The sequence below is a fragment of the Zootoca vivipara genome, chromosome 13, assembly GCF_963506605.1.
Source record: "Zootoca vivipara chromosome 13, rZooViv1.1, whole genome shotgun sequence".
In the NCBI taxonomy this organism is placed as follows: domain Eukaryota; kingdom Metazoa; phylum Chordata; class Lepidosauria; order Squamata; family Lacertidae; genus Zootoca; species Zootoca vivipara.
In genome coordinates, this window is record NC_083288.1 from 39,511,217 (window position 1) to 39,538,844 (window position 27,628).

The window sequence follows — 27,628 nt, forward strand, 5'->3', positions numbered from 1 at the left end:
CCCCCCTCACAAACCATTTAAAAATTGCTGATGTTCTTGGTGAATCACTTGGGTCCCCTGCCTGTTGCAGCAGTTGTGATGTGCTAGATGCTGTAAACGGCATTTCCGTGCGCTCTGGCTTCCGTCACGGTGTCCCGTTGCGCTAGAAGTGGTTTCGTCATGCTGGCCACATGACCCGGGAAGCTGTTTGCGGACAAACGCCAGTTCCCTCGGCCTGAAAGCAAGATGAGCGCCACACCTCATGGTCGCCTTTGACTGAACTTAACCATCCAGGGGTCCTTTACCTTTTCCCTAGATGTTGTATGTGCTGAGAACCATTGTGGTGTAAAGGTTAGAGCATTGGAATGGCACATAGGAGACCAGGACTCAACTCCCTATTCAGTCATGAGGCTCACTGGGTGCCCCTGGGTCAGTCACTGTCCCTCCGCCTAACCTACCTCAGAGGGTTGTTGTGAGGATAAAATGGGAAGGGGGACACCCATGTATGTCACCTTGAACTTCTCGGAGGAAACATCAGTATATAAATAGCTAATATTTTAGTTTTATTGCTTCTTTTATTATATTGCACTTTATTGTATTACCCATTTGAATTCTATAGAATTCAGATTGCGAATGGTCTTCCAGGATGAAGCTCCCCAACCACAGTTTGCAAACCCCAGGTCTAAACAACTGCTGTGCACCATTTCAGCAAAAGGTTGCCCTAAAAGTTGCCCACAGGTGTGTGCTACAATGTGCATGTCTGAACCCACATGTTTGTCCAGGATGGACCTAAAATAGGAATGGAACTTTTGGCACAGAGTCAGGGTGTGCACTCATTAAAATGCATTTATACCTTTAACTCTTATACCCAATAAAGAATTTGTCACACCAGGAAAGCATGAAAGATTGGTTTATTACATGGGAAGGAAAGACGACAAATATATGTGCTGCTTTAGGCTGTGGATTACAAAATATGGGGGCAGCCAATAATCATGGATACAAATTTAAAAATTTAAAAATTGTCCAGTAGCACCTTAGAGACCAACTATGTTTGTTCTGGGAATAAGCTAGAGTAAAAAAGTCCCTCACTATGACCCCTCATTAAAAAGGCTAGAGAATGAACAATACAGTGGTAACCTTGGTTCTCGAACTTAGAATCATAGAGTTGGAAGAGACCACAAGGGCCATCCAGTCCAACCCCCTGCCGAGCAGGAAACACCATCAAAGCATTCTTGGCATATGCCTGTCAAGCCTCTGCTTAAAGATCTCCAAAGAAGGAGACTCCACCACACTCCTTGGTAGCAAATTCCACTGCCGAACAGCTCTTACTGTCAGGAAGTTCTTCCTAATGTTTAGGTGTTTAACTTAATCCTAATGTTTAACTTAATCCATTCCGGAAGTCCGTTTGACTTCCTAAATGTTCAAAAACCAAGGCGTGGCTTCTGATTGGTGCAGTTGCCCCAGAAACAATAGTTGGACATTCGGCTTTGAAAAACAGTTGAAAACTGGAACAGTTCCGGTATATAACAGTAGCCGCAAGGCTATTAATAGCAAAAAAACCTGGAAGAGCACCCAAATACCATCAAAATTTGAATGGTTAGCAAAATTAATAGAATACCAGAATGTGATAAGATTAATGGGAGACATTGGAAGGGTCTCGAAGGAAAAAACAGAAAAAGAATGGAAAAATTCAAGGAATGTCTTAAAAATTATATTATATTAAATTAAAGCAGATTTGACAACAGATTAAGAGAAGTCCTGAAATCAGAAACTAGGAGGATAAGAAATTAGAGGATGAAAATAAAATAACATGATATAATAATTGAAGTAAGATGAAATGAAATATTGATTTAAAAGAATATAAGATGTATGTATAAAGGAAACAATATGCAAGAGGTACAAAGGAAAGAAATATATACTATGGATTAGGTGATTGGAAGTCTAGCACAAGTGGTGGGTGGTGGGTAGTGGAGGGTGATGAAGATGATTGGGATTTTGATTATAGTTATGTATTTGAATTTTGTATGTAAGATGAGATATGTAAGAAGAAAGAGGTATGTATGTTAATTGTATGTATGTTAATAGTATGCATGTTTGCCAATTGTTTTTAATTTCTTTCTAATACAATGATTTTTTTTTTAAAGGAACAGTTCTGGGTTTTTGGTGTTTGGGAACCGAAGCATTTGAGAACCAAGGTACCACTGTATGTATGTAATCTATAATATGATGGAGCACATATATCACATAATTAAGTGGTTATAGACAACTAAGAATGAGTATGGCTACTGACTGTATGACTACTTTAACTCAAGGCATTTACACTTTTACCATAATCTGAAAAAATGAAAACACACCATTGTTTTACTAATTTTAACATGTAACCTTGCCATATTATGCACAGTCACATTATGTTTGGCAGCTGTGCAGAACGACTGAGATTTTCATACAAAAATGGCACACATTTATTTAATAAAAATGGATGCAATCTGTGAATGCAAAAACTTGTTTGAAACTTTTGTTTCCAGGACTTTAAGGCAGGCATTCTGATGACAGGGTTGGTTGCAACTTGTATCTCTCTTTTAAGGCCTGCAGTGCCTGCTCTTTGGTTATATTTCCCCAGTCCTCTGGCAGATCGGCTGGTTTAGAATTGTATTCTCTGGCAAAGTCATCATTGAACATTTTGAAAACGTACTTCCAGTAATCAGAAGCATTGATACTGGGATCTGGTTGTATGCACCAGTCTGGATAATATGCACGATAATCTTTGTATGGATAGAGTTCCCAATTTGTGTCCTGATTTCTGAAGTGAGCGTTTGATGCCACAGCAGTGGAACAGATATCATAAACAAGCTTTTTGGACACTATTTCTCTGTACTCTCCCAGTCCTTTAGGCCGATGGACAGTTGCAAAATGCTCTTGATGAGCACTCCCTCCAGCTTCACAGGGGACTTTGCAGAAAGGACACTGCTTCCCACAGCCAAACATTTGCTTGAAGATCTCATCTTGGGGCTTCACAGGCAGTTTGGAGAGTTTGGATTTGATATCCAAGTCTCTAAATCTGCTTAATATTTGTTCTTGCAAATTAGGAAGGAAGCTTTCAACAAAAGCAAAAAACTGGTCAGGATCAAATGCCTGTTTCATGTGTATCCCCACTAAACTATCCTTAGGAATGACTAACTCCTTCTGCATTTCTTGGGAAAAATCCTCCACAAATTTTGAGATTGTCTCAGCATCTTGATGCCTCAGCTTGTTCAATGTTTTTCTAATTCTGTCTAGTATTGCAGAGAAAATGTTTTCCTCCAGATTCTTCAGATCCTCATTTTTTGTATAGTAATCCACCATTCTTTTCAATATCCAACTCTTGACAAACTTTTCATAGGTTGTGATGTATTCAACATATTGGTCAAAATTCCATTCATTCAACAGATATTTCAGGATAGTAAACTGGAATAAACTCCGGGACCCAAAGTCAATGGACTGCTCACTATTGTGAAAGTTGTCCACTATTTCCACCCCAAGTCTATTGTTGACATAATTCACTATAGCAGGATAGAGACACATTTCACAGAAATCTTTAGCTTGGGTTTGTTGGGCATCTTTTTCCTGATAAAGATCTCTGAAAATTGCAAAATAGTGGGGTTTCAGTTTTCCCAGGCGTATGTGAGGATCATTTTCCTTAACAAATTCTTCGTGTCTCATTTGAAATGCATGAGCTGCTTCTCCCAAGATGTGGAGCTTAAGGTCCACTTCAAAGCTAGGGGTTGTATGAAGCTTTTGAACATCAGGCTGTTGAAGCTTCTCATTGATCATACACAAAAGGTCAATGCAGTAGGTTTCATAATAATCTCCTTTAGAATTGAGCTTTTCAGCAATATATGAAGTGCATTTGGACAACAAGGAGTTAGCAAAAACTTTTATTATATGCATATAATCCATTTGAGAATTCCAAGGACTCATACGTTTCCAAAATCGTGATTGTACATGGTCATTTTTAATTTCAAAAGTCTGTATTCTGCAATTTAACAACCCTCTTTTTCCTGCTAATTTTTGTGTGTATAGTTTCAAATGAGCGCAGAAATTCTTTCTCAGATATGACTCGACTTCTGCATATATTTCACGTTTCTCTAAGTAAATGGGTGGTATTTCCAACAAGGTTTCTCTCCACATTTTATCAAACTCTGTTTCTAATTCTTTTTCTTGTAATTTCTGCTTATTGCCTCTGCATTTTTCAAGTAGCCTATCAACCTTTCCTTCAATTGTTTTCTTGTATTCTGCTTGAAGAGCATCAGTTTTGTGTAGACTCTTTCTAATCTGAATGGCATCTTGCAGTTTGTTAGAAGAATAATTTTCAAGTTCACGCTTGAGGCTGTGGGCACTCCTGACAAAATCCTCCTTGTACTTTTCTACCAGATGCAGATTTGCTGCTTCGCTCCCGAAGTATTTATTCAAACTCTCCAAAATCTGCTCTTCCCCACACAATAGTTTCTTTTGAAGTTCACATTTCAAATTATTGAAAGCAATTTTATCAGGTGACACATTCTGAATCAGAGTTTCCTGCTCAGATACCCAGAGGTGCATCTCTCTGCGGAAATCCCTGTCCCATTCAGAATATTTAATGGAGAGGTTGTTGTATGCTTCAGCTATAAGACTATTTTGGAAGCTAAAGATAAAGTTCTTGTGTTTCACAGCATTCCAGAGACTTTTCACCCATTCAATAAACTGAGGGATGTCCTTGGGAGGTATTTTACATGAGCGGTTCTTTATGAATTCAAATAGGTACTTCTTTAATTCAAGGACTTTTTCACTATATCCCATATTAACTGGGGCCATGGGTGGGACTCCATGCCAAAGACCTGGGATGTACCAATTGTGCATTTCTGGGTCATAGTCCATGATGTCTGAAAACTTGATATCCCTATTGAGTTTTTCCATTTTTGCTGCAGCCTGGGTCATTTCATTCAGCTGTTCCAAAAGGTGCTTCCTGTCCCTCATGTTCTGGTCATGTGCAGAAATGTCACTGACGTTCTGATGAACAAACTGGCAGTTGGGTTTTTGCCCAATCCCCTCCATCCTGAGGAAGGCATGGGTCACAATTTGCAGGATATCCTTCATTTCGGTGGCATTCTCCATGGCCATGTTGACAATGGTGATGTCGCTCAGCCCAATCACTAGAGTGGCCAACTCATTGTCATGCTGATAGCTGTCTTCCAGTTTGGCCAGTTCAGGGGCTTTCAAGCCCTCTGTGTCTATCACCAGGATGAAGTCACAGCCAAGATCCTGAGCCAAATTCTCTCTGACGTTAAGAAGCGTCATGAAGGCACCTCGTGTGCACCGCCCACTGCTGACAGCAAACTGCAGGCCAAACATGGTATTCAGAAGAGTGGATTTCCCAGTGCTTTGCACCCCCAGAACGGTTATCACCATCATCTTAGATTTCCCCCTAAGTTTGATATTGAGTTTATTCAGAACATCAGTTATCCACTGCAAGGGGATGTTGGATGCATCACCATCAATGAGCTCTATGGGAAGCCCTTCAAGCAATAGTTCAGCTGCAATGCTTGGGAAATGGGCAAACTGCCTTTTGTTTTCAGCTATTTTGCCCTCTTTAACCATGGAGTATTCTGCCTCATAAATCTGCCCAAGCTCACGCATGAAATGCTCAACTCCCAAGGAAGAGGACGATATCAACTGGTCTACCTCTGCAACTTTCTGCCCATCATCTCCCAACTTCTTGCATTTCTCTTTATAGTCAGCACGCAACTTGGAAAGATTTCCCCTAGCAATATGGTCCAGGTTGAACTTCATCCATTTCAAGAAGTAATTCCTCTCTGCATCCTTCAAATGTTTTATGCCCTTGATGAAATTAATCAAACCAATGGGGAGATCACATTGACTCTGCTGCCTACGCAATTCCAACCATTTGCCTCTCAATTCTGATCTGTATTTTTCCGAAGGCATGTCCCCTTGTCTTTCCATTCTGCATAGTTCTTTCTCCACTTTGGCCAGATTTTTCCAGAGATCACCTTGGAGTATCAATGTTTCTTTCTTGTAAGCTGCTACATCTTTTATCTCTCCTGAAATTTCTGTGGCACATCTGAGGGCATCCTGACATTCTTTGTGGTCTTCATCCACCTGGATTGTAAGTTCATGGGCCGTTGTACACATCTTATCAACACTTACACACTTAGGATTTGAGGCTATTATTTTTCCAACTGCAGCTCGAAGGAGTTCTACAAATACTGCTTTATTTGTTGTGGCAGTCTTTGCCAATATATGTGAATTGTCAAGTTTAATAACCGGTGCCAGTTTATTTAAGAATTCCAAGGTACAATCAGATTTTATACTGCGATCTTCCAAGATAAAGTAGAACTGAGTTGACAAGTCCTTCAGTGACGACAAGAGAGTATATTCTCTCTCGCCAATACATTCAGCAAATATGAAGACAGCTGAGGAGACCTGCGTTAAAAAGCTGAACTGCACCCAGTGAGACTCAACATCTCCACGGAGATTTGCAACAGCAACTGGCTCTGGGAAGAGATCTGTGTTCGTCCGTCCTCCTGGGAAATACCAGGCAATCTCTACAAGCCCATCAGAAATTTCCCGAGGGACGTTCCCACTTTCCATATCTCGGTGTAGAAAGAAATCATTATGCTGCTGGGAAGGGCTGAGGAACTCGTTGAGGATTTTGGACTTGGATAGGTTACAGTTCCCCATCCGTACGAAAGAAACAGTCGGCATGGATGCCAGTACCAGGCTGTCCTCCCAAAATCCTCTGCTTTCAGCCAAGGAATGTGGCCTCCATATTTTCACAATGTCCCTCATGGCCCAGAGCATCAGGGTGCACTTGGAGGTCTTGAGGGGAGGCAGAATCAAAGGCAGGGCAAACTGGCACATGGACATTTTGAGAAGGATCTCCTGTTGGAGGAAACTGTCAGAACAAAGCAGAACAGCACAAAGGACATCAAGGGGGTTGACAGAATGACTCTCACCCATTTCAAGAGTAAAGAAAAAGTCCTTATCAATCCTCTCATTCCCCTCATCTCGTCTAAGTACTTGAAACAACCTGTTTGAAGCTGTTGCATCAGAAACAACTTGTTTGAAACTGGTGCTCCTGGCTGTCACATTCAGAGCCAATATCTTCCTCAGGAAATACCAAGGCAAATCTTCCCGGGTTTGAGGTGTGAATTCCTTCAGGCTCCCCGTATTGATTTCCAGGACTTCTTGGAGGGAGAGTGCCTTGTTTTCATGTTTTTCTAGATTTAATTCACACAGAATATCCATAACTGCTTTTCTTCTCTCTGTAGAAAATGAGAAATGTATTTACTAAATATTAAAATTGATAATAACATAAAAAACCATAATAACAAATAAACAAATCCCCCCCATTTAAAAGGTCATGGATTGTTTAATTAGCAAAAGGCCTGAGAGAAGAAAAATGTTTTTTGCCTGGAGCCTAAAGATCATAGCTGCCAAGTTATCCCTTTTTTTAAGGGATTTTCCATTATCCTGAATAGGCTTCCTCGCGGGAAAAGGGAAAACTTGGCAGCTATGCTAAAGATATGTAACAAAGGCACCAGGCAAGCCTCCCTAGGGAGAGCATTGCACAAGTGGGGAGCCATAGCAGAAAAGGCCCATTCTCATGTTGCCTCCCTCCAGACCTCTCATGGAGGAGGCACAAGAAGATGGTGATGGCAGGATCTGGGTCGCTTTGTATGAGGAGAGGTATTGTGGTCCTGAACTGTTTCACGATGGTCCTACTTGGTGGTTTCTGTTGAATGGTTTAGGTCTTGAGGTTCATTATTGTTTCAAAAGATGTGTGTCTCTTTAAAAGCCAGAAGTAAATGTCATGACCTAGTTTTGCAGCTGTGGGGCAGTACAGCAGGTGATGTTAAGTTTGTGTGAATCAAGCTGTGTCAGCAAGTAAATATTGTATATAAGAAGTGTTGTGTACCTCTTTCAGGACCCTGTTGGGTGGGTGGGTCATTGGATGGGTCATGTTCTGTAACGTTTTGTAGAGCAAATGTAACTTCTATTATTATTTTTTAATTAAAACAATTCTCCTAATTATACACAGAATGTATAGTCTCCTCAGCATGCTTTCTGCAGCGCAGTTACTCAGTTGAATTTCCGCAACAGTTTCATGTAGTTGTTAAACAGCAAAGGAGATAAAATTGAACCCCAAGGAACTCCACATTGATGGTTCCATGGAGCTGAACAGCACCCCTAAGCATCACCGCAAAGCAGTGCCACCCACTCCTAGCTTGGACAGCCGCTCCGGAAGGATACTATGGTAGATGGTATCAGGGCCGTCTTAAGCATACCTGGTGCCATGGTGTGACGGATCCCTCCGGTGCCCCCCCACCCCATTTCCCAGTGCGGCGGGTGGGTGGGCGCAGTGCGGCTGCTGCCTGGAGGGCCAGCATCCTGCGCCACCCAGCCTGGCCGTAGGGCCGGCCCTGGGCCAGGGGGCGCTGCCCGCCCCCTGTTGCGACGCCCCTGCACGCGGCAGAGGCGGCCCCAGGCCTGCGTGCCTCCGGAGAGTGGCCTGAAGCCGCTGAACAGCTGAGAGGCGTGCCTGGAGCTGCATCCAGCGGGCCTGGGGCGGCCTCCGCCACGCCTCTCAGCGGGCGCAGCAGGTGCAGCAGCGCCCCTGGTGGCCTGGCACCCTGGTGCCCCGCGCCACCAGACCTGGGCCTAGAGACAGCCCTGGATGGTATTGAAAGATTGAGAAGAATTTACAACAGGGGTGAGCAAACTTTTTCAGCAGGGGGCTGGTCCACTGTCCCTCAGGCCTTGTGCGGGGCCGGACTATTATTATTTTTTGGGGGGAAATTGAACGAATTCCTATGCTCCACAGATAACCCAGAGATGCATTTTAAATAAAAGGACACATTCTACTTGTGTAAAAACATGCTGATTCCTGGACCGTCCGCAGGCTGGATTTAGAAGGTGATTAGGCCGCATCTGGCCCCTGGGCCTTAGTTTGGGAACCCCAGATTTACAAGAACACATTTCCCCAATCTCTCTCCTGACAGAGGTCATCACACAGGATGAAAAAAGCAGTTTCTGTGCCAAAAACAGGCTAAAATCCCAATTGAGATGGATCTAGAAAGTCAGTTAACATCCTTCCTCTGCACATGACGTCTGTGTCTTGGGGTGATTTGAGGCTGTCATTATTTCTGGGTGGGAGTCAACCACCTATCGACAAATTCAGCTTGTGCAATTAAAAAGCAGATTTGTCACTCTTGTGCAACAGACCTGCATCCCCTAAAAGGTGGACTGTTTGGGAGAAGATGGGACAACAACATCAACATGTGACATAATGTTAAATATCACTGCACTCTTCTGTTATGTTCAATAAGATTTTTGAAAAGGACGCAGCTAAATTCCTTTGTGGGTTACTTTCCAGAGACCGCAGGCCAATGGTTGGGTGAGGACACAGAGGCAGAAGTGGGCAGAGCAATGGGGCTCTTTCCAGCCACGCAAAGCTAAACCTTTCTCCCCACACAACCCACCAGCACATCCCTCCATCCTCCCATCAAGGCAGGCATACAGCATTATTGCAGTTCAAGGACCCCTTCCAGCCAATCAAACACACCCAAGAGGAGCTCAGAGCAAGACTTGTGAGGGGATGGCCTGGAGAGACTTTCAAGGACTAGGTAGACAGACTCTTGTGGGCATGAAAGGGTTAACCTGAGCTCAAGTTGACAGTGTGGGGGGGTGGGGTGGCAGAGCTCCCTCGAATTCTCTCCCCACCTCCTTCACCCATGTAAACTGAATCTCCCCAAAAGGTTTTAACGCCTGCATGTTTGCTAACTCAAACATTGCATGATCCTCCTTTTCTAAGGAAACCAATAACTTTTAAAGTCATTTAGAACATTTTCCACCTTTGTTTTACTGCCAGTGGATGGAGACTTGTTTGCTGTAACTTCTGTAGACTCTGGGAGCAAAACATTCACGTACTTATTTTCAAAGATAAGTATACATGATTTATTATGGCCTAGTTGTTTTTTTTGGCCGAGGAATGTTTGTATAAAGGTGGTTGAGGGTAGAAGTAACTAATGCAGTATTAATGTGGTTGGGGCAATCACCGTTCTACTTAACTCAACCCATGTACTTCTCCAGCAGATCATGTCATTGCTCCTGCTCTGAAAAAAGAACCCCAGAGCTGCACCCTCTCACTTTCTCCCTTCATTACACCATTGATTAGGTGGGATTACCGATTTCAAGATCTTTCTTCTCTTCCTCTGGGTGTTTCTGAATTTCACCTTCCTCTTCACCGACTGAGCAACCTAGAAACAAACAAGTCGGAATAGCAAAATGGGGCAGACATTATGAACATTTGCAGTTATACAGTATGCGAGATCAGGGGATGGGAAACCTGTGGACACGCCCTCCCAAGGTTGTTGGACTACAATAGGCATGTCCAACTTCAAACAGGTTGTGATCCACTACCAGTATAACAAACCGGCAGTGATCTACCACCTTCTGAAGTCATTTAAGTTTATTTATTTATTTAATACCCAACAAATAAATAAATAAATAAATAAATAAATAAATAAATAAATAAAGGATCTTTACTTCACAGATACAGTAGTTATGTTTGGAGATCTTCGTGACGGATTCAAATTGTTAGTAGATGGACAAGGAACTAAACAAGCGAGAAAAGTCAAACAGACCTGGGGAGTCTGTTGGAGCGCACAGGGCTTCTCTCCACCCCCCCACCCCAAAAGGAGGCCTTTCTCTCGGAGGAGACTGTGGGTGGTCCTGAACTGTTTCAGGATGATCCTACTCAGTGGTTTCATGTAGATGTTAAACAGTATAGGGCAGGCATCCCCAAACTGTGACCCTCCAGACGTTTTGGCCTACAACTCCCATGATCCCTAGCTAAGAGGACCAGTGGTCAGGGATGATGTGATTTGTAGTCCAATACATCTGGAGGGCCGAAGGTTGGGGATGTCTGGTATAGGGGATAAAATTGAACCCTGAGGTACTCCACACTAAAGCTTCCATGGAGCTGAAGACCACTCCCTAAGCATACAGCATTTACTCTGCTATGAGACCATGAGATATCTCTTCCAAAACTCTCTCTCCAACACACCCTACATTCCCTTTCCACTGTGATGATGATTAGGAGGGATTACCTGTGGTGGGGTGTTTATTCTCTTCCTCCAATTCTTCCTGAACACCAGCTTCTTTCTCTTGACTTGGACAACCTAGAGACAGAAGCTCACATTAGCACAACCATCTAAACCTGCCTTCCCCAATGTTGCAACCTATTTATATATTTCCCATGAAACATCTCAGAGCGGTTTAGCAACAAAAGCTACATGCTGGGATAAGAATCACCACTAAAAAGCCATGTCCCCATTAAGGGACCAGTAATGGAACAGACCTTTCTGCAGCCATAACCAATATTCGTAACAGCACCTGAACCCACACAGCAGCAGCGATGGGGAACGAAAGTGTACTTGTAAATCGTTAGTTCAGGAGCTCCTCAACTACACATGTACTTCTCCAGCAGATCATGTCATTGCAACAAAAGCTACATGCTGGGTGTAAGACGGAAGGCATATAGAGAACAGCCCGCCCCCCCTCATCAGGAGCAGCTCGTCTCAGAGCAGCCACGAGAGTGAAGGGTCTGATGGGCAGAGCCAGGAAACGGATCACTGCCAGATTTTAATTCTGAAAGAAGATCACAGTCTCTTGGGAGTTGGCCACCCCTGGTATAGGGGATAAAATTGAACCCTGAGGTACTCCACACTAAAGGTTCCATGGAGCTGAAGAGCACTCCAACACACGCTATATTCCCTTTCCACTGTGATGATGATTAGGAGATATTACCTGTGATGGGATGTTGATTCTCTTCCTCCAATTCTTCCGGAACACCATCTTCTTTCTCTTGACTTGGACAACCTAGAGACAGAAACTCACATTAGCACAACCATCTAAACCTGCCTTCCCCAATGTTGCAACCTATTTATATATTTCCCATGTAACATCTCAAAGTGGTTTAACAACAAAAGCTACATGCTGGGTGTAAGGGGGAAGGCTTATAGAGAACAGCCCCCCCCATCAGGAGCAGCTCGTCTCAGAGCAGCCACGAGAGTGAAGGGTCTGATGGGCAGAGCCAGGAAACGGAAAGGGAGTGCCAGCCCTCTAGCAACATCCAAGAGCCCTTGCTCCATAGGCAGGGAGAGAGAGAGAGGGAGAAAGAGGGGACAAGAGTCAGTCAATCCGCAGACCATTCCCCCCGACACCAGAACTGAGGAGGCGGAGAAAAGGGAAACGCTTCACAGTTCCGAGGCTTTTATGTTGGTCCAAAACGCGAAGATCGCCAGTGCAGGAATCTGAGACGGAGTGAGCAGACATGAAACAGCCAGCTCATTACACTGTGAATATTGTGCACTAATAAAAGCTTCTGAAAGACAAGCATGTGGAGGGTCGTTACTCAAGAGTAGCCACAACAACCCTGACACTGGGATAAGAATCACCACTAAAAAGCCATGTCCCCATTAAGGGACCAGCAATGGGACAGACCTTTCTGCAGCCATAACCAATATTCGTAACAGCACCTGAAACCACACCGCAGCAGTGATGGGGAACGAAAGTTTACTCGTAAATTCTGTGGGATGGAATACTGGGGCAGACAAATTACAACAGTTCCTAGAGTGTCCACTAAGAGGAACTCACCTGGAGGGACACCTGACTAAGTTCAGTTCCTGTTCCTCCAGGCATGCAGATGAGATGGATTAGCTGGCAGATAAAAGCCCCTAGCCAGGAGCCATTCTGTCTCTTAGCCATCTCTTCTTCAATGGGAACACATCTCCAGAGAATCTACAGTTAGGATGTTTCTGTCAGGAGATTCAGTTCCACCTTAAGACTTAGGCATGTTGCTGCTGATATATGTCACATGTCTAGGTATATCCGTTTGGACTTTTACTTTCAGTTCTGTTTCTGTTCTGAGTTCTGTTCTGAACTGTTTGATCTGATAGAAGAGAGAAAGCATCGTTCGCTCTCTCTTCATGCTGTAATATAGCTGTAAATAAACCACTTTAAAATGCCTCTCTGCTGCCTTATCATCTCCGCTGAAACTGCGTGGGCATCTCTGCTCATTGCGTGCTCAGGTTGCTGAGACCCTGAGTCGTGTTCCATGGGAATCAACGGGACTGTGGCGAAGAGGGAGCTGCCGGCTGGACCTCCCAATGGTGAAATCCCAACAGGTTCTCTCTCTCGGCCTGCTGCCAAGAGAAAGACCAGATGGAGCCTTACTCTACTAAGTAGACTCCAGATGTATATATTTGTAACTTTTCTACGGAAGCCTGCCTTTCTGAGATTATGCTGTTAACTCAGGATGAACTTGTAAGTAAACTCTTATCTTATTTTATAAACACTGTGTTGTGTATTTCTTTTAGGAGGGACAAAGGGATTTGCCAGGAAGTATAATATTGTTGTAGAGGTTCTAACAAACCTAATGCTCACGTTTTGCTGCGCACAAAAGGGGAATGTCACTCTGCTGATATTGGAAGCTTGATAACACAAGCTTGGATAGGATCTATCTAATAATATATCCTAATCCACATCCCTAACATTCCCACAAATTCGTTAGTTCAGGAGCTCCTCAACTACACATGTACTTCTCCAGCAGATCATGTCATTGCTCCTGCTCTGAAAAAAGAATCCCAGAGCTGCACCCCCCTCACTTTCTCCCTTCATTACACCATTGATTAGGTGGGATTACCTATTTCAAGATCTTTCTTCTCTTCCTCTGGGTGTTTCTGAATTTCACCTTCCTCTTCACTGACAGAGCAACCTAGAAACAAACAAGTCGGAATAGCAAAATGGGGCAGACATTATGAACATTTGCAGTTATACAGTATGCGAGATCAGGAGATGGGAAACCTGTCAACACCCCCCCCCAAACTGCAATAGGCATGTCCAACTTCAAATAGGTTGTGATCTACTACCAGTATAACAAACTAGTAGTGACACAACATACAGGTATACCGTGTTTCTCACATTTTAAGATGTGCCTATAAAATAAGCCATGGCACGATTTTCTCAAGGCAATAAAATATAAGGCATCCCCCCAAAATAAGGCATGCTGGGGTACCGGTACTATACCATGCTGGGAGCAGGTCCGGATGGCGCTTCCATAAGGAACACGAAAAGGAAGATGCCTGTCCTTGCCGGAAGCGGATGTGCAACGTGCGCCGCGTGGAGCTCAGATGGAGCGGGAGCCGGCAGAAGCTGCAGCACGCCCCGCGCCGAGCCCCGACCCAGCAGGACCCTGCACGACCCGCAGCTCGCGGCGCGCCAAGTCCTGACCCAGCGGGAGCCGGCAAAGGCAGCAGTGCGCGCTTTGCCGACCCCCGACCCAGTGGGAGCCGGCAAAGGCAGCAGCGCGTGCTTTGCAGAGCCCCGACTGAGCGGGAGCCGGCAAAGCGCACGCTGCTGCCTTTGCCGGCTCCCGCTGGGTCAGGGTGCGGCGCGCGCTGCTGCTCTTGCCGGGTCCCACTGGGTCGGGAGCCGACGGAGCAGGAGCCGGCAAAGGCAGAAGTGCACGCTTTGCCGAGCCCCGACCCACTGGGAGCCGGCAAAGGCAGCAGCGCGCGCTTTGCCGAGCTCCAACCCGGCGGCGGGACGCGACAAGAGCTGCAGCACGCGCCGCACCGAGCCCCGACCTGGCGGCGGGACCCGGCAAGAGCCGCAACGTGCACCACTTGGAGCCCCGACCCGGCGGCGGGACCCAGCAGCGTGCCCTGCTGAAGCACCAACAAAGCGCCCAGCAGCGCAGTAGCAGCAGCAGCCAGTTCCGGGCACCAAGCCACAACAGGAAGAGGAGGTAATTTTTTAAAAATAAGACACCCTCGAAAATAAGCCATAGGCTTATTTTCTTAAGTAAAATAAATATAAGACGGTGTCTTAAAATGTGAGAAACACGGTACAAGATGGTACGGTCTAATTCAATAAATAAAAAAACAAGAAAAAACTAGCAGTGAAGCCTTTGACTGTGTCGACCACAGCAAACTATGGCAAGTTCTTAAAGAAATGGGAGTGCCTGGTCACCTCATCTGTCTCCTGAGAAATCTCTATGTGGGACAAGAAGCTACAGTTAGAACTGGATATGGAACAACTGATTGGTTCAAAATTGGGAAAGGAGTACAATAAGGTTGTATATTGTCTCCCTGCTTATTTAACTTATATGCAGAATTCATCATGCGAAAGGCTGGACTAGATGAATCCCAAGCAGGAATTAAGATTGCCGGAAGAAATATCAACAACCTCAGATATGCAGATGACACAACCTTGATGGCAGAAAGTGAGGAGGAATTAAAGAACCTTTTAATGAGGGTGAAAGAGGAGAGCGCAAAATATGGTCTGAAGCTCAACATCAAAAAAACCAAGATCATGGCCACTGGTCCCATCACCTCCTGGCAAATAGAAGGGGAAGTGTAAGAGAGAGGGCTTGCAGAGAGCAGCCCACTCTGCTTACTTCCATCAGATGGGAGAGCAGCAGCAAGTCTGGGAGTTCAAATCAGGAACAGGAAAGGTTAAGACGGGTCCAGGGCTCTGCAGAGTCCTGGTGGCTCAGCTCCAGGTTGGTAGCAGGGAAGCAGGGGAGGAGCTAGCTTCAGCAGGGGCTGGAAAGGAGGGAGGAGAGGGAACGGCACCTCAGGAGCCTGGTTTGGGACCACGGAGGACCCATAGAGCAAGGAGGAGGGGCGTTTGGAGTCTTAAAAGGGGGGTCAGAGCCCACGAGACGCCATTGTGGGCTTCTGCCCCATGCAGAGCAGACCTGATTTGAGACATCTCACCACTGTATATAGCATGCACAATAAAACTATGAAAATCCAGAGGATGTGTGGAGTGCTTACTCGGGAGTAGCCAACACCCCATCTGTGACAGCAAGCCCACAATCTTTTGATGGCTACCCCGAGGGAAGAGGGCTGCAAATGTAGCAGCCGGCATGAAGTTGGCAGCATCTAAAGCAGAAGAGAGAGATGCCGAGGGAGGATTGGCATGAGTTGCCAGCACCCTGCAACTATGGAACGGCTCAAGCACCAGGTAGGCACCCGGGCACAGGGGAAGCCAGGCTTAGTGAACCGAGCAGCTCTGAACACAGCCAAGCCGGAGGAGTGGAGGCTGGACAAGCAGAGAGGTCACTCGGGACGGGCCAGCACTTTGTAGGGCGACCCTCAGCACAAGCTGGCTCTAAGGCTGAGAGGCATGGTGGCGTGGAAGTGCAGGAGGCTGAGAGGCGAGTCCGGGCAGAGGGGACAGACGGAGGGGAAAGGCAGCGGCCACAAGTTCCCATACAGTCCCTGGAAGGCAGCTACAGCCCAGCACAGACCCCTCCAGCCAGATGTGATGCAGAGGGACAAAGCCCGCGCGCGGGTACTTTCAAACGCTGACGCGGGAAAACAGAGGGAAGAGAAAGGCGGGAGATTCCTTTACAATGCACCCAGCCACTGGGTGGAACACTGCCCCCAGAGGAAGGAATGGCGAGAGCAGGCAGGCACAGACACAAGCCTGGATGCCAGATCAGGAGGGGAGGGGCCAGGCAGAGCACCAACAACTGAGCCCTCCTGTAACACCCCACAGCACGACAAAGAGATGGAAGTGAGTCTGCAGCTGCCAAGAGGCCAGACCCAGGAGACAGTCGGGCTTCTCCGCAGGGGCAGCAGCAACGATTTCCTATCGGTGGACTTGGCTAAGCAGGATCAGATTCCCATTTTCCCAAGGGAGCTGCCCATGAGCGTCTTGACCGTAGGCGGCCGGGAATTGCAGGAGGGTGAGGTCACGCAACAGACCCCCTCTCGGAAGATGACAGTGAACAAGCACGCAGAAGTGCTAGCTTTGGACTTAATGGACAATGACCCTGTGGGCAGCCAGCGCCGGGGAGATCTCACCTTTGGAGATGCAGACGGCAAGGAGCACTGCAGGAAAGAAGGAGAATCCTCAGGATCGCACCACATCAGCTCCCCAGGCGGATGGAACGACGCAGAGGCGGGGATGCAGGAAGAGAAACTGAGCCAACTCACCAAAGAGGACACTTTTACCCAGAACATACGGAGGGACTTGAGGGAGAAAAAGGGGGCAGGGGAAGGGCTTGCAGAGAAAGAGGGGTTACTCTTTAGCAATGATGCCCGGTATATGCCCCAGGACTCCCTCAGAGGGAAGATTCTCAGGCAATATCATGACAACCCCACGGAGGGGCATGCAGTACATGTCTTCACGAGGCTCACACCCAGTAAGGCCAGTCTTGGGCGAAACCCCAGAGCCTTCCCAGAGCAGGGGGAGGGGGAGATTGGGGGACCACCTATTGAGGCATGGGGTGAGAGGAGGGAGACAGTACACCAACAACTGGATGGAGACGTGGCAAGGGGCAATGAGGCTTACAAGGAGGGGGCAGACCATCACAGGGGACTGGAGAAGGTCTTCCACGGAGGGGACAGGGTCTGGCTGTGGTCAGAAGGCCTTCCCATGGGGGGAAGGGGGAAGAAGCTGGCACCCAGAAGGCTGGGGCCCTTCAAGGTTCTGACACAGATCAACCCTGTCACCTTCAGGGGGGAAGTACCTACAGCGAGAAAGGTCCATCCCGTGGGTCACAGGTCTTTGCTCTCACACTTTAGGGAAAGCCCAAGGTTCAGAGGACGTGACACACATCCAACACAAGACGCTGACAGGAGGGAGGGGGAGGAAATCACACAAAAGACACTAGACAGAAGGGTGGAGGGAGAAGGCAGCCAAGAGGTTCCAGAAAGAAAGGAAGAGGAGGAGGTCTACAGTGCCACAGCGAGCCCGGGCTCCCGAAGGGGGGAGGGGGGGTTAAAATGTCTGAGGGCCAGGCAGGACACTCCTGCTTCCCAAAACGCGGAGGCACCTATGCACACCATGCAAGGGGAGGGCCGCACACTGGAACTGCACGCTCCTTTCTCCCACAGATCCGAACCACCACACGTCAGTAGCACAGGGAACACAGAGGGGGAGGGCGATCCCAGGTGGGGAGCAGGGGAGACGCAGACCCAAGGAGCCCTCCGGGAATCGGAAGCAATTTTCCAGAGGGAGGAGGAGGATGACAACGGAAGGAACTACACGGACCAGCCACCCAGCACCGACTGGGAACAGGATTTTACACACACTACAGAGGAGGAAGACCTGTCAGGCTTCCAGCCCTCTTTACAGACATCAGACCAGGCAAACCAGGCCTCAGAAAGGGGGGGGGGAGCCTGGAGGGGGGGTGGATGTAAGAGAGAGGGCTTGCAGAGAGCAGCCCACTCTGCTTACTTCCATCAGATGGGAGAGCAGCAGCAAGTCTGGGAGTTCAAATCAGGAACAGGAAGGGTTAAGACGGGTCCAGGGCTCTGCAGAGTCCTGGTGGCTCAGCTCCAGGTTGGTAGCAGGGAAGCAGGGGAGGAGCTAGCTTCAGCAGGGGCTGGAAAGGAGGGAGGAGAGGGAACGGCACCTCAGGAGCCTGGTTTGGGACCACGGAGGACCCATAGAGCAAGGAGGAGGGGCGTTTGGAGTCTTAAAAGGGGGGTCAGAGCCCACGAGACGCCATTGTGGGCTTCTGCCCCATGCAGAGCAGACCTGATTTGAGACATCTCACCACTGTATATAGCATGCACAATAAAACTATGAAAATCCAGAGGATGTGTGGAGTGCTTACTCGGGAGTAGCCAACACCCCATCTGTGACAGGAAGAAATGGAGGCAGTGAGAGATTTTACTTTCTTGGGCTCCTTGATCACTGCAGATGGTGACAGCAGTCACGAAATTAAAAGACGCCTGCTTCTTGGGAGAAAAGCAATGACAAACCTAGACAGCATCTTAAAAAGCAGAGACATCACCTTGCCGACAAAGGTCCGTATAGTTAAAGCTATGGTTTTCCCAGTAGTGATGTATGGAAGTGAGAGCTGGACCATAAAGAAGGTTGATTGCCGAAGAATTGATACTTTTGAATTATGGTGCTGGAGGAGACTCTTGAGAGTCCCATGGACTGCAAGAAGATCAAACCTATCCATTCTGAAGGAAATCAGCCCTGAGTGCTCACTGGAAGGACAGGTCGTGAAGCTGAGGCTCCAATACTTTGGCCACCTCACGAGAAGAGAAGACTCCCTGGAAAAGACCCTGATGTTGGGAAAGATGGAGGGCACTAGGAGAAGGGGACGACAGAGGACAAGATGGTTGGACAGTGTTCTCAAAGCTACGAACATGAGTTTGACCAAACTGCGGGAGGCAGTGGAAGACAGGAGTGCCTGGCGTGCTATGGTCTATGGGGTCACGAAGAGTCGGACACGACTAAACGACTAAACAACAACAAAGCAGTGAACTACCACCCTCCAAAGTAATTTAAGTTAGTTTATTTTATTTATTTATTTATTTATTTAATAAATGCCCAATCAATCAATCAAATGGATCTTTATTTCACAGATACAGTAGTTATGTTTGGAGATCTTCGTGACGGATTCAAAGTGTTAGTAGATGGACAAGGAACTAAACAAGTGAGAAAAGTCAAACAGACCTGGGGAGTCTGTTGAAGTGCACAGGGCTTCTATCCACCCCCCCCACCCCAAAAGGAGGCCTTTCTCTCTGAGGAGACTGTGGGTGGTCCTGAACTGTTTCAGGATGATCCTACTCAGTGGTTTAATGTAGATGTTAAACAGTATAGGGGATAAAATTGAACCCTGAGGTAATCCACACTAAAGGTTCCATGGAGCTGAAGAGCACTCTCTAAGCATACAGCATTTACTCTGCTACGAGACCATGAGATATCTCTTCCAAAACTCTCTCTCCAACACACCCTACATTCCCTTTCCACTGTGATGATGATTAGGAGGGATTACCTGTGGTGGGGTGTTTATTCTCTTCCTCCAATTCTTCCGGAACACCATCTTCTTTCTCTTGACTTGGACAACCTAGAGACAGAAGCTCACATTAGCACAACCATCTAAACCTGCCTTCCCCAATGTTGCAACCTATTTATATATTTCCCATGAAACATCTCAAAGCGGTTTAACAACAAAAGTTACACGTTGGAATCACCACTAAAAAGCCATGTCCCCATTAAGGGACCAGCAATGGGACAGACCTTTCTGCAGCCATAACCAATATTCGTAACAGCACCTGAAACCACACAGCAGCAGCGATGGGGAACGAAAGTGTACTTGTAAATCGTTAGTTCAGGAGCTCCTCAACTACACATGTACTTCTCCAGCAGATCATGTCATTGCTCCTGCTCTGAAAAAAGAACCCCAGAGCTGCACCCTCTCACTTTCTCCCTTCATTACACCATTGATTAGGTGGGATTACCGATTTCAAGATCTTTCTTCTCTTCCTCTGGGTGTTTCTGAATTTCACCTTCCTCTTCACCGACTGAGCAACCTAGAAACAAACAAGTCGGAATAGCAAAATGGGGCAGACATTATGAACATTTACAGTTATACAGTATGCGAGATCAGGGGATGGGAAACCTGTGGACACGCCCTCCCAAGGTTGTTGGACTACAATAGGCATGTCCAGCGTCAAATAGGTTGTGATCTATTACCAGTATAAAAAACTGGCAGTGATCTACCACCCTCCAAAGTAATTTAAGTTTGTTTGTTTGTTTATTCATTTATTTGAAATCCAATCAATCAATCAATCAAATGGATCTTTATTTAACAGATACAGTATTTAATCAAACATTATTTGTGTAGCCGACAGGCCATAGCATCAAAAGGACAAACACTAACAAAAATACATTACATATATGGTTACCAATAAAACCTATTAAACCTATTAAAACCCAAGGTAAAAGCTGGGTTATCATTCATCCTTCTGTCCCATGGCCGGGTGACCTTCACCCTGGATGGTTACTCTATGGGGCCCAAATCTGGACGGGAAATCATTGTAGCATACTGGAAACGGTCCAATCCAAATTTTTAAGACAGATTCTAGCCGTTCCACCATGTGCACCAAATGCGGCCCCACGACTGGAGACACGAACCTCAGATACAGTAGTTATGTTTGGATATATTTGTGACAGATTCAGTATGCTAGATCAGGATGAGAAACCCGTGGATACACCCTCCCAAGGTTCAACAACTTCCATCATTCTTGACTACTGGCCATGCTGGCTGGGGGTGATGGGAGATGGGAGGGCCACAGGTTCCCCACTCCTGGAAAGAGATGCCAAGGCCTGGTTTCCAGCCACACTGACAAATATGGTGCCTGCTCTCCTCTTCCCTCTGGGGCACTGGGGAGGTACAAACAGTGGTCAACCAGGTTTTTATGTGGTGAAATTGCTGGCAATGCTCCTCATGCGATACTGGGGAGTTCACTGTATCCCATGGTGTCGCTTAAGTCCAAGGCTGCCTAAACCAGGCACAGGCAAACTCCAGCCCTCCATATGTTTCGGACTACAATTCCCATCATCCCTGACCACTGGTCCTGTTAGCTAGGGATGATGGGAATTGTTGTTTATGTTTCAAATGATTCCCATTATTGACAATGTGAGTGTATTTAAAGAGTGGCAAAAAGCATTATATAAGTTTATCTGGCAAGGGGAAAAACCTAGAATTAAATTTAAGCTATTAACAGATGAAAAAGATAGAGGTGGTTTCTCCTTGCCAGATCTAAAGATTTATTTTGAAGCTGCAGCTTTTTGTTGGTTGAAAGAATGGTTTATGTTGGAAAATGCAGATGTATTCGATTTGGAAGGGTTTGATAATGTATTTGGTTGGCATGCATATTTATGGTATGACTAGATGGCCCGACCACGCGTTGCTGTGGCTCATCCCTGTGATTGCCCCCACCATGTTCCGACCCATGACCTATTCTGCCCCCTCCTCCTCCCCAGATCATTCCTGTGACTCCCCCCACCCTGTCCTGACCCATGACCTATTCTGTCCCCTCCTCCCCCCAACCCCCGGGTCATCCCTGTGATTCCCCCCACTCTGTCCCGACCCATGACCTATTCTGTCCCCTCCCCCCGGCTCATCCCTGTGACTGGCGACACCCTGTCCCAACCCATGACCTATCCTGCCCCCTCCTCCCCCCACCCCGGCTCATCCCTGTGATTGGCCCCACCCTGTCCTGACCCGGAAACGGTATGCAAACCTTCACATATCCGCATGTGACATTGTCTCCACATTTGAACGCAATCAGTCAAGCGGTTTCAGAGAAAGGTCCAGAGCCACAAACATGGGCCTTTTACATTTATATATATATATAGATAAGATAAAGGCCCATAGAGGTTTTAAAAAACATATACCGTATATTCCGGCGTATAAGACGACTGGGCGTATAAGACGACCCCCAACTTTTCCAGTAAAATATAGAATTTGGGATATACTCGCCATATAAGAAATACGACCCGGCATATAAGACAACCCCCGCCTTTTGAGAAGATTTTCCTGGGTTAAAAAGTAGTCTTATACGCAGGAATATACAGTAATTAGGAAATCATTGTTCAATGTTTGGTCTAGGTATAATGATTCATTAGAAAGGAAAACACCCAGGTGGATTTCACCATTGGAGGCTAAGGTTGAATATGGAAGTTAATTGGTTAAATTATCAGGATTTGTTGGTGGAAGAGGATGGAAAATTTAAATTAAAAACGTATGACCAGCTTAAAGATAAGTTAAATGATTGGTTACAGTATTATCAGATCAATGAAATGTTTAGAATGGATAATAAAAAACTAGGTTTTCAAATAGAAAAATCCAGATTGGAGACGGAATTATTGGATAATAAGATGAAAAATCTCTCTAAGATGTATAAATTGTTGCTGGAATAGCATACAAAAGATGAAGAAGTAAAAGCAGTGATTGGGCTAAAGAGGTGGGACACAATATCATGATGAATGATTGGGAGAGGTTATGGAAAAAAGGTTTAAAATTTACAGCATGTACTGCATTGAAAGAAAACATGATGAAAATGATGTATAGATGGAACTTATGATAAAGGTAAAGGGACCCCTGACCATTAGGTTAGGTCCGGTCGTGTTATTGGCCGAGGGAGCCAGCGTACAGCTTCCAGGTCATGTGGCCAGCATGACAAAGCCGCTTCTGGCAAACCAGAGCAGCACACGGAAACACTGTTTACCTTCCTGCTGTAGCGTTACCTATTTATCTACTTGGTTGGATGGAACTTAACACAGGTAAAATTAGCAAAAATGTATCGTACATCAGATAACAAATGCTGGAAATGTAAAGAGAAAGAAGGAACCTTTTTTCATATGTGGTGGACGTGTCCCAAAGTAAAAGACTTATGGGAAAGGATTTATAATGAAATGAAAAAAGCGTTGAAAGACACTTTTATCAAAAAACCAGAAGCCTTTCTGATTGGAATAATTGGGGAAGAAATCCCCAAAAAGGATGTGACATTCTTTTTGTATGCCACAACAGCTGCTAGGATATTACTTGCCAAGAACTGGAAGAATCAAGAAATACCAACTATAGATGAATGGCAAATGAAAATGATGGACTTTATGGAACTCGCCGAACTGACTGGGAGACTCTGTGACCAAGAGGAAGAGATGGTGGAAGAAGACTGGATTTTTTAAAAAAAAAATTCAAAAAAAAATTGTAATATTAAAAAATTTTAGTGAAGAAGTAAGAGGCTTTTGGGGTAGTAGTAGGAATTTAGTTTAGTTTTTATAGTATAGTGTTAAGAGATATGAATATGAAGAAATATAGATGTTTAGGGAAGCTTTTAATGTTTAATAGATTATTGCATTTTAATGTTCTGTTGGAAGCCACCCAGAGTGGCTGGGGAAACTCAGCCAGATGGGCGGGGTATAAATAATATATTTTATTATTATTATTATTATTAGGATAAAGGATGAAAAGTAGAAGTGAAATTCAGATGGGGGGGATTTGGGGAAGTCACCAAACGATGTGTAAGAAAAATTATGAATTTGAATGAATTATCTATTTTGTTTTTCCTGTTTTATGTCTGTGTTTGTTTATAAAATGAATAAAAATGATTTTTAAAAAAAATATATATCCAGTTGCAGCAGACTTAACTTAAACTTACAGTAACTTAAAATAAGACTAAACCTTAACACTACCGGTATCTATTTAGTGAATGGCAAGTGGGAGGTCATGCACAGCACACTCTATAAGCTCCTCCACTTCAGCAGTCTATTAAGAACTTTCCTTTTCAGTTCTCTAATGCCAAATCTCTCAGAGGTCCTGCATAACATGAAGGTATAATGATGATGATGATAATTTTATATTTGTACCCCGCCCATCTGGCTGAGTCTCCCCAGCCAGTCTGGGTGGCTCCCAATTGGGTATAAAACAATACAGCATTAAATATTAAATATTAAATATTAAAAACTTCCCTAAACAGGGCTGCCTTCAGATGTCTTTTAAAAATAGGATAACTGCTTATTTCCTTAACATCTGATGGAAGGGTGTTCCACAGGGCGGGTGCCACTACCGTGAAGGCCCTCTGTCTAGTTCCCTGCAACCTCACTTCTCACAGTGAGGGAACCAGCAGAAGACCTTCGGAGGACCTCAGTGTCTGGGCTGAGCAATGGAGGTGGAGATGCTCCTTCAGGTATACTGGACCGAGGCCGTTTAGGGCTTTAAAAGTCAGCACCAACACTTTGAATTGTGCTCGGAAACGTACTGGGAGCCAATGTAGGTCTTTCAGGACCGGTGTTATGTGGTCTCGGCGGCTGCTCCCAGTCACCAGTCTAGCTGCCGCATTCTGGGTTAGTTGTAGTTTCCGGGTCACCTTCAAAGGTAGCCCCACGTAGAGCGCATTGCAGTAGTCCAAGCGGGAGATAACCAGAGCATGCACCACTCTGGCGAGACAGTCTGCAGGCAGGTAGGGTCTCAGCCTGTGTACCAGATGGAACTGGTAGACAGCCACTCTGGACACAGAATTAACCTGTGCCTCCATGGACAGCTGTGAGTCCAAAATGACTCCCAGGCTGCACACCTGGTGCTTCAGGGGCACAGTTACCCCATTCAGAACCAGTGAGTCCCCCACACCTGCCTGCCCGTCCCCCCAAAACAGTAGCTACTTCTGTCTTGTCAGAATTCAACCTCAATCTGAACACTCATCCCCCACCACCACCTTCTGGACACGGCCCCGGAGAAAGGAGTGGAACCACTGTATGACAGTGCCCCCAGTTCCCAGCCCCTCTAGACGGTCCAGAAGGATGTTATGGACAATGGTGTCAAAGGCCGCTGAGAGATCCAGCAGAACTAGGAAACTAGTCTCTTTTTTAAAAAATGCATTGGTTGCTCCACCCACGTTTGCCTTTGGTCCCACCCACCACCAGCAGGGAAGGTTGCCCAGAAAGGAATGCAGCCCTCAGGCAGAAAAATATTTTCCTGGCCCTGCCTCAAGGAAATAGGTTTTTAAAAGGCAAAACCAAACCAATAGCTCCAGCCTCTGCTGCCAAGTTGCAAACTTACCTGGATGGGATTCTGACATCAGCACTGAGTGGCCAGAACTCTGGAGCAGATTTTGAGTCTCATCTGTAAAGTGATAAGTGGTTTCTTAACTCATATGGCTGTTGTGATAACAAGGTTTGGGAAGAATGGTGAGACTCACAGTGTTTTTGAACTTGCAGGGCATGATTTGAACCAGGACATGTGACTTCTAAGCATTCCAGGAACTGGCAACAGGCGGCTTCTCCTTTTGCTTGTATCAGAATGAGCAATTCTCTACTTTTTTTCTTTGAGTCTTCATATTTCTCCAGGCCCTCATATTCTTCTTTTGTGATGACAATCTCTGAGCGTAACTCATCTAAAACATAGTCTATGTCCTTCTGAAGTATATCAATTAATTGCTTTCTCCCTTTGCGTATAATTTCATAGCTGGAAATCATCTTTCAAAGCAGCAGTCTGTGAAAGAAACATTTTATTTAAAGAATAAGAGGAGGGGTGAAAGAATTAGAACCTGTTCAGCTTTCGGGTGGGATTCAGTTGCTTACCAGCAAATTTAATTTGTGCAATTTCATTTTTAGCACTTTCACCACAAACTCCCTCCCCTCCTCTGCCAGACATTTTTGAGCCCTTGCCAAGGGGCTGTATTGGCGCCTCTGAAGGTGGAATAGACCATGGACCAGAAATGTTTTATTTTTGTTGCCTTTCACTCTCTGCCAGTGACTTCCTCCACTGGGGTCAGATGTGCTCTGTTCTGCCTGCCTCCCCTCCTCCATCTATTCTACAGGTACCTGCCTGCCTTCCTGCTCCCATTCACTGCTTTCTCTTCTGCCTTCTACTCTCCTCCCTCCCTCCCTTTTCCCTCCTCCTGCAACTCATGCCCACCCTCTCTGCCTTTTTTCATTCTGAGCTGCTCACACTGGGTAGGGGCCACACAGGGCTGCTGCAACGGCCCATGCTGGTTTTCTCCACCAGGGTGCCTGCATGTCTCATCGCTGCCCCCCCCCCTCCCAGCAGCAGAGGAGCATCCCGAGTAGTGTACTGACAGACAGCCACTCTGGGAGTAGCCAGGATTTTTTTGGGGGGGTCCCAAAAAGTTGTTGAGCTTTTTCGGGGAGATTGCCCCCCCCAAAGTTGTTGAACTGGGGGGACATTATGCTAGAGGGGCAGGGTTGAGTGTTTTAATGCTTTTCAATACTATCTGAGGATCTGCAGCTAACAGGAAGTGGTGATTCACTCTGTGCTGTGAAATGCTTCTCTGCCTCTGCAGCAAAAACCTCAGTAAAAGACACAGAGCACAGCATTTTTTATGATCAGTTGGCAACCATACTGATTATGCCTACCAATTTTTCATTGCCTTGTATAGGTTTTCAAATAGTAAGAACACAATGCAACCAATTTCCAAAATATATATATATAAAATCTATTTTGTGTTGTTCCCCACAATATAGATAGATTAGTTAGATAGATCGATAGATGATAGATAGATATGCTACTGAAGGGACCACCTATTTGGACACACAGTGGATACTAATATCACCCCAAATGTAGAGCGGGATCTATCACAATTGGAAATTCCGTTCAATAAGGATGAGTTTGTGAAATGTACACAAACTCTAAACATTCACGTAAGATCTGTATGCTTTGCATCTCAGGTAGAAAGGAATAGAACCTACCTTCTTTTCTCTGTAGGAGCAGCAAAAAGACTTCTCAGCTCCAGCTAGCAAACACCTGTCCTTCTCCTATATTTATAGGCAGAAGAAAGTGTCTATATATATAGCAGAGAAAGTGAAATGTGAAACGGAAAGCTTCACTCTGAGATGGGTTCTGAGTTAACACATGACTTCTAGTGAACTGTTTCTGTTGCAATTCCTCCCCTCCCCCCAAAAAGAATGTGTAGCATCTGCCTGCATGTTTCCAGACTGGTAAGAGAAGGAAATTGAGTACAGCGTTTGGGCTTGGTGGGTTAAGTAGCTCTCTCCTCCATTACAAATACCAGCAGCAAAGAAATGGTGGAAAGGAATTGGCTCACGGCCCTTTGGAGTTGGGGGTTCAGTTAGTCCTTTGCAGAAAAAGGCAGGGTCTTTCCCCCCCTTTCATGCAGATATTTTAAAAGGGACCTGAAAGGTCAGAAAACTTGCAGATCTTTTAAACCTCTCAGGTGTGCAGAAAGCTCCTTCCTACCAAGCTAGACTCTAGCTCCGTGTTGCTGTCACTGAGGGACAGAGACTTAAGGATTTCAAGAAAGCCTTTTCC

General features: G+C 45.8%; 1 protein-coding gene across 2 annotated transcripts; it reads right to left on the bottom strand.

Annotated features, from left to right (window-relative positions):
- Window positions 1-882: 882 nt before the first annotated feature.
- On the bottom strand, window positions 883-27,157 carry LOC118095527 (interferon-induced very large GTPase 1-like). Of its 2 annotated transcripts, XM_060281731.1 has the most exons (9): window positions 27,049-27,157; window positions 25,539-25,831; window positions 20,295-20,366; window positions 19,829-19,900; window positions 13,721-13,792; window positions 11,824-11,895; window positions 11,124-11,195; window positions 10,200-10,271; window positions 883-7,277 (listed from the first exon to the last, which is right to left on the bottom strand). In XM_060281731.1, exons 2-9 carry the CDS (start codon window positions 25,813-25,815, stop codon window positions 2,509-2,511), a joined length of 5,478 nt encoding a protein of 1,825 aa, XP_060137714.1. In that variant the 5' UTR covers window positions 25,816-25,831; window positions 27,049-27,157; the 3' UTR covers window positions 883-2,508. The 2 variants fall into 2 exon arrangements, with proteins under 2 accessions (XP_060137714.1, XP_060137715.1); XM_060281732.1 differs by lacking the exon at window positions 27,049-27,157 and having other exon boundaries at window positions 25,400-25,555.
- Between the last annotated feature and the right edge of the window lie 471 nt (window positions 27,158-27,628).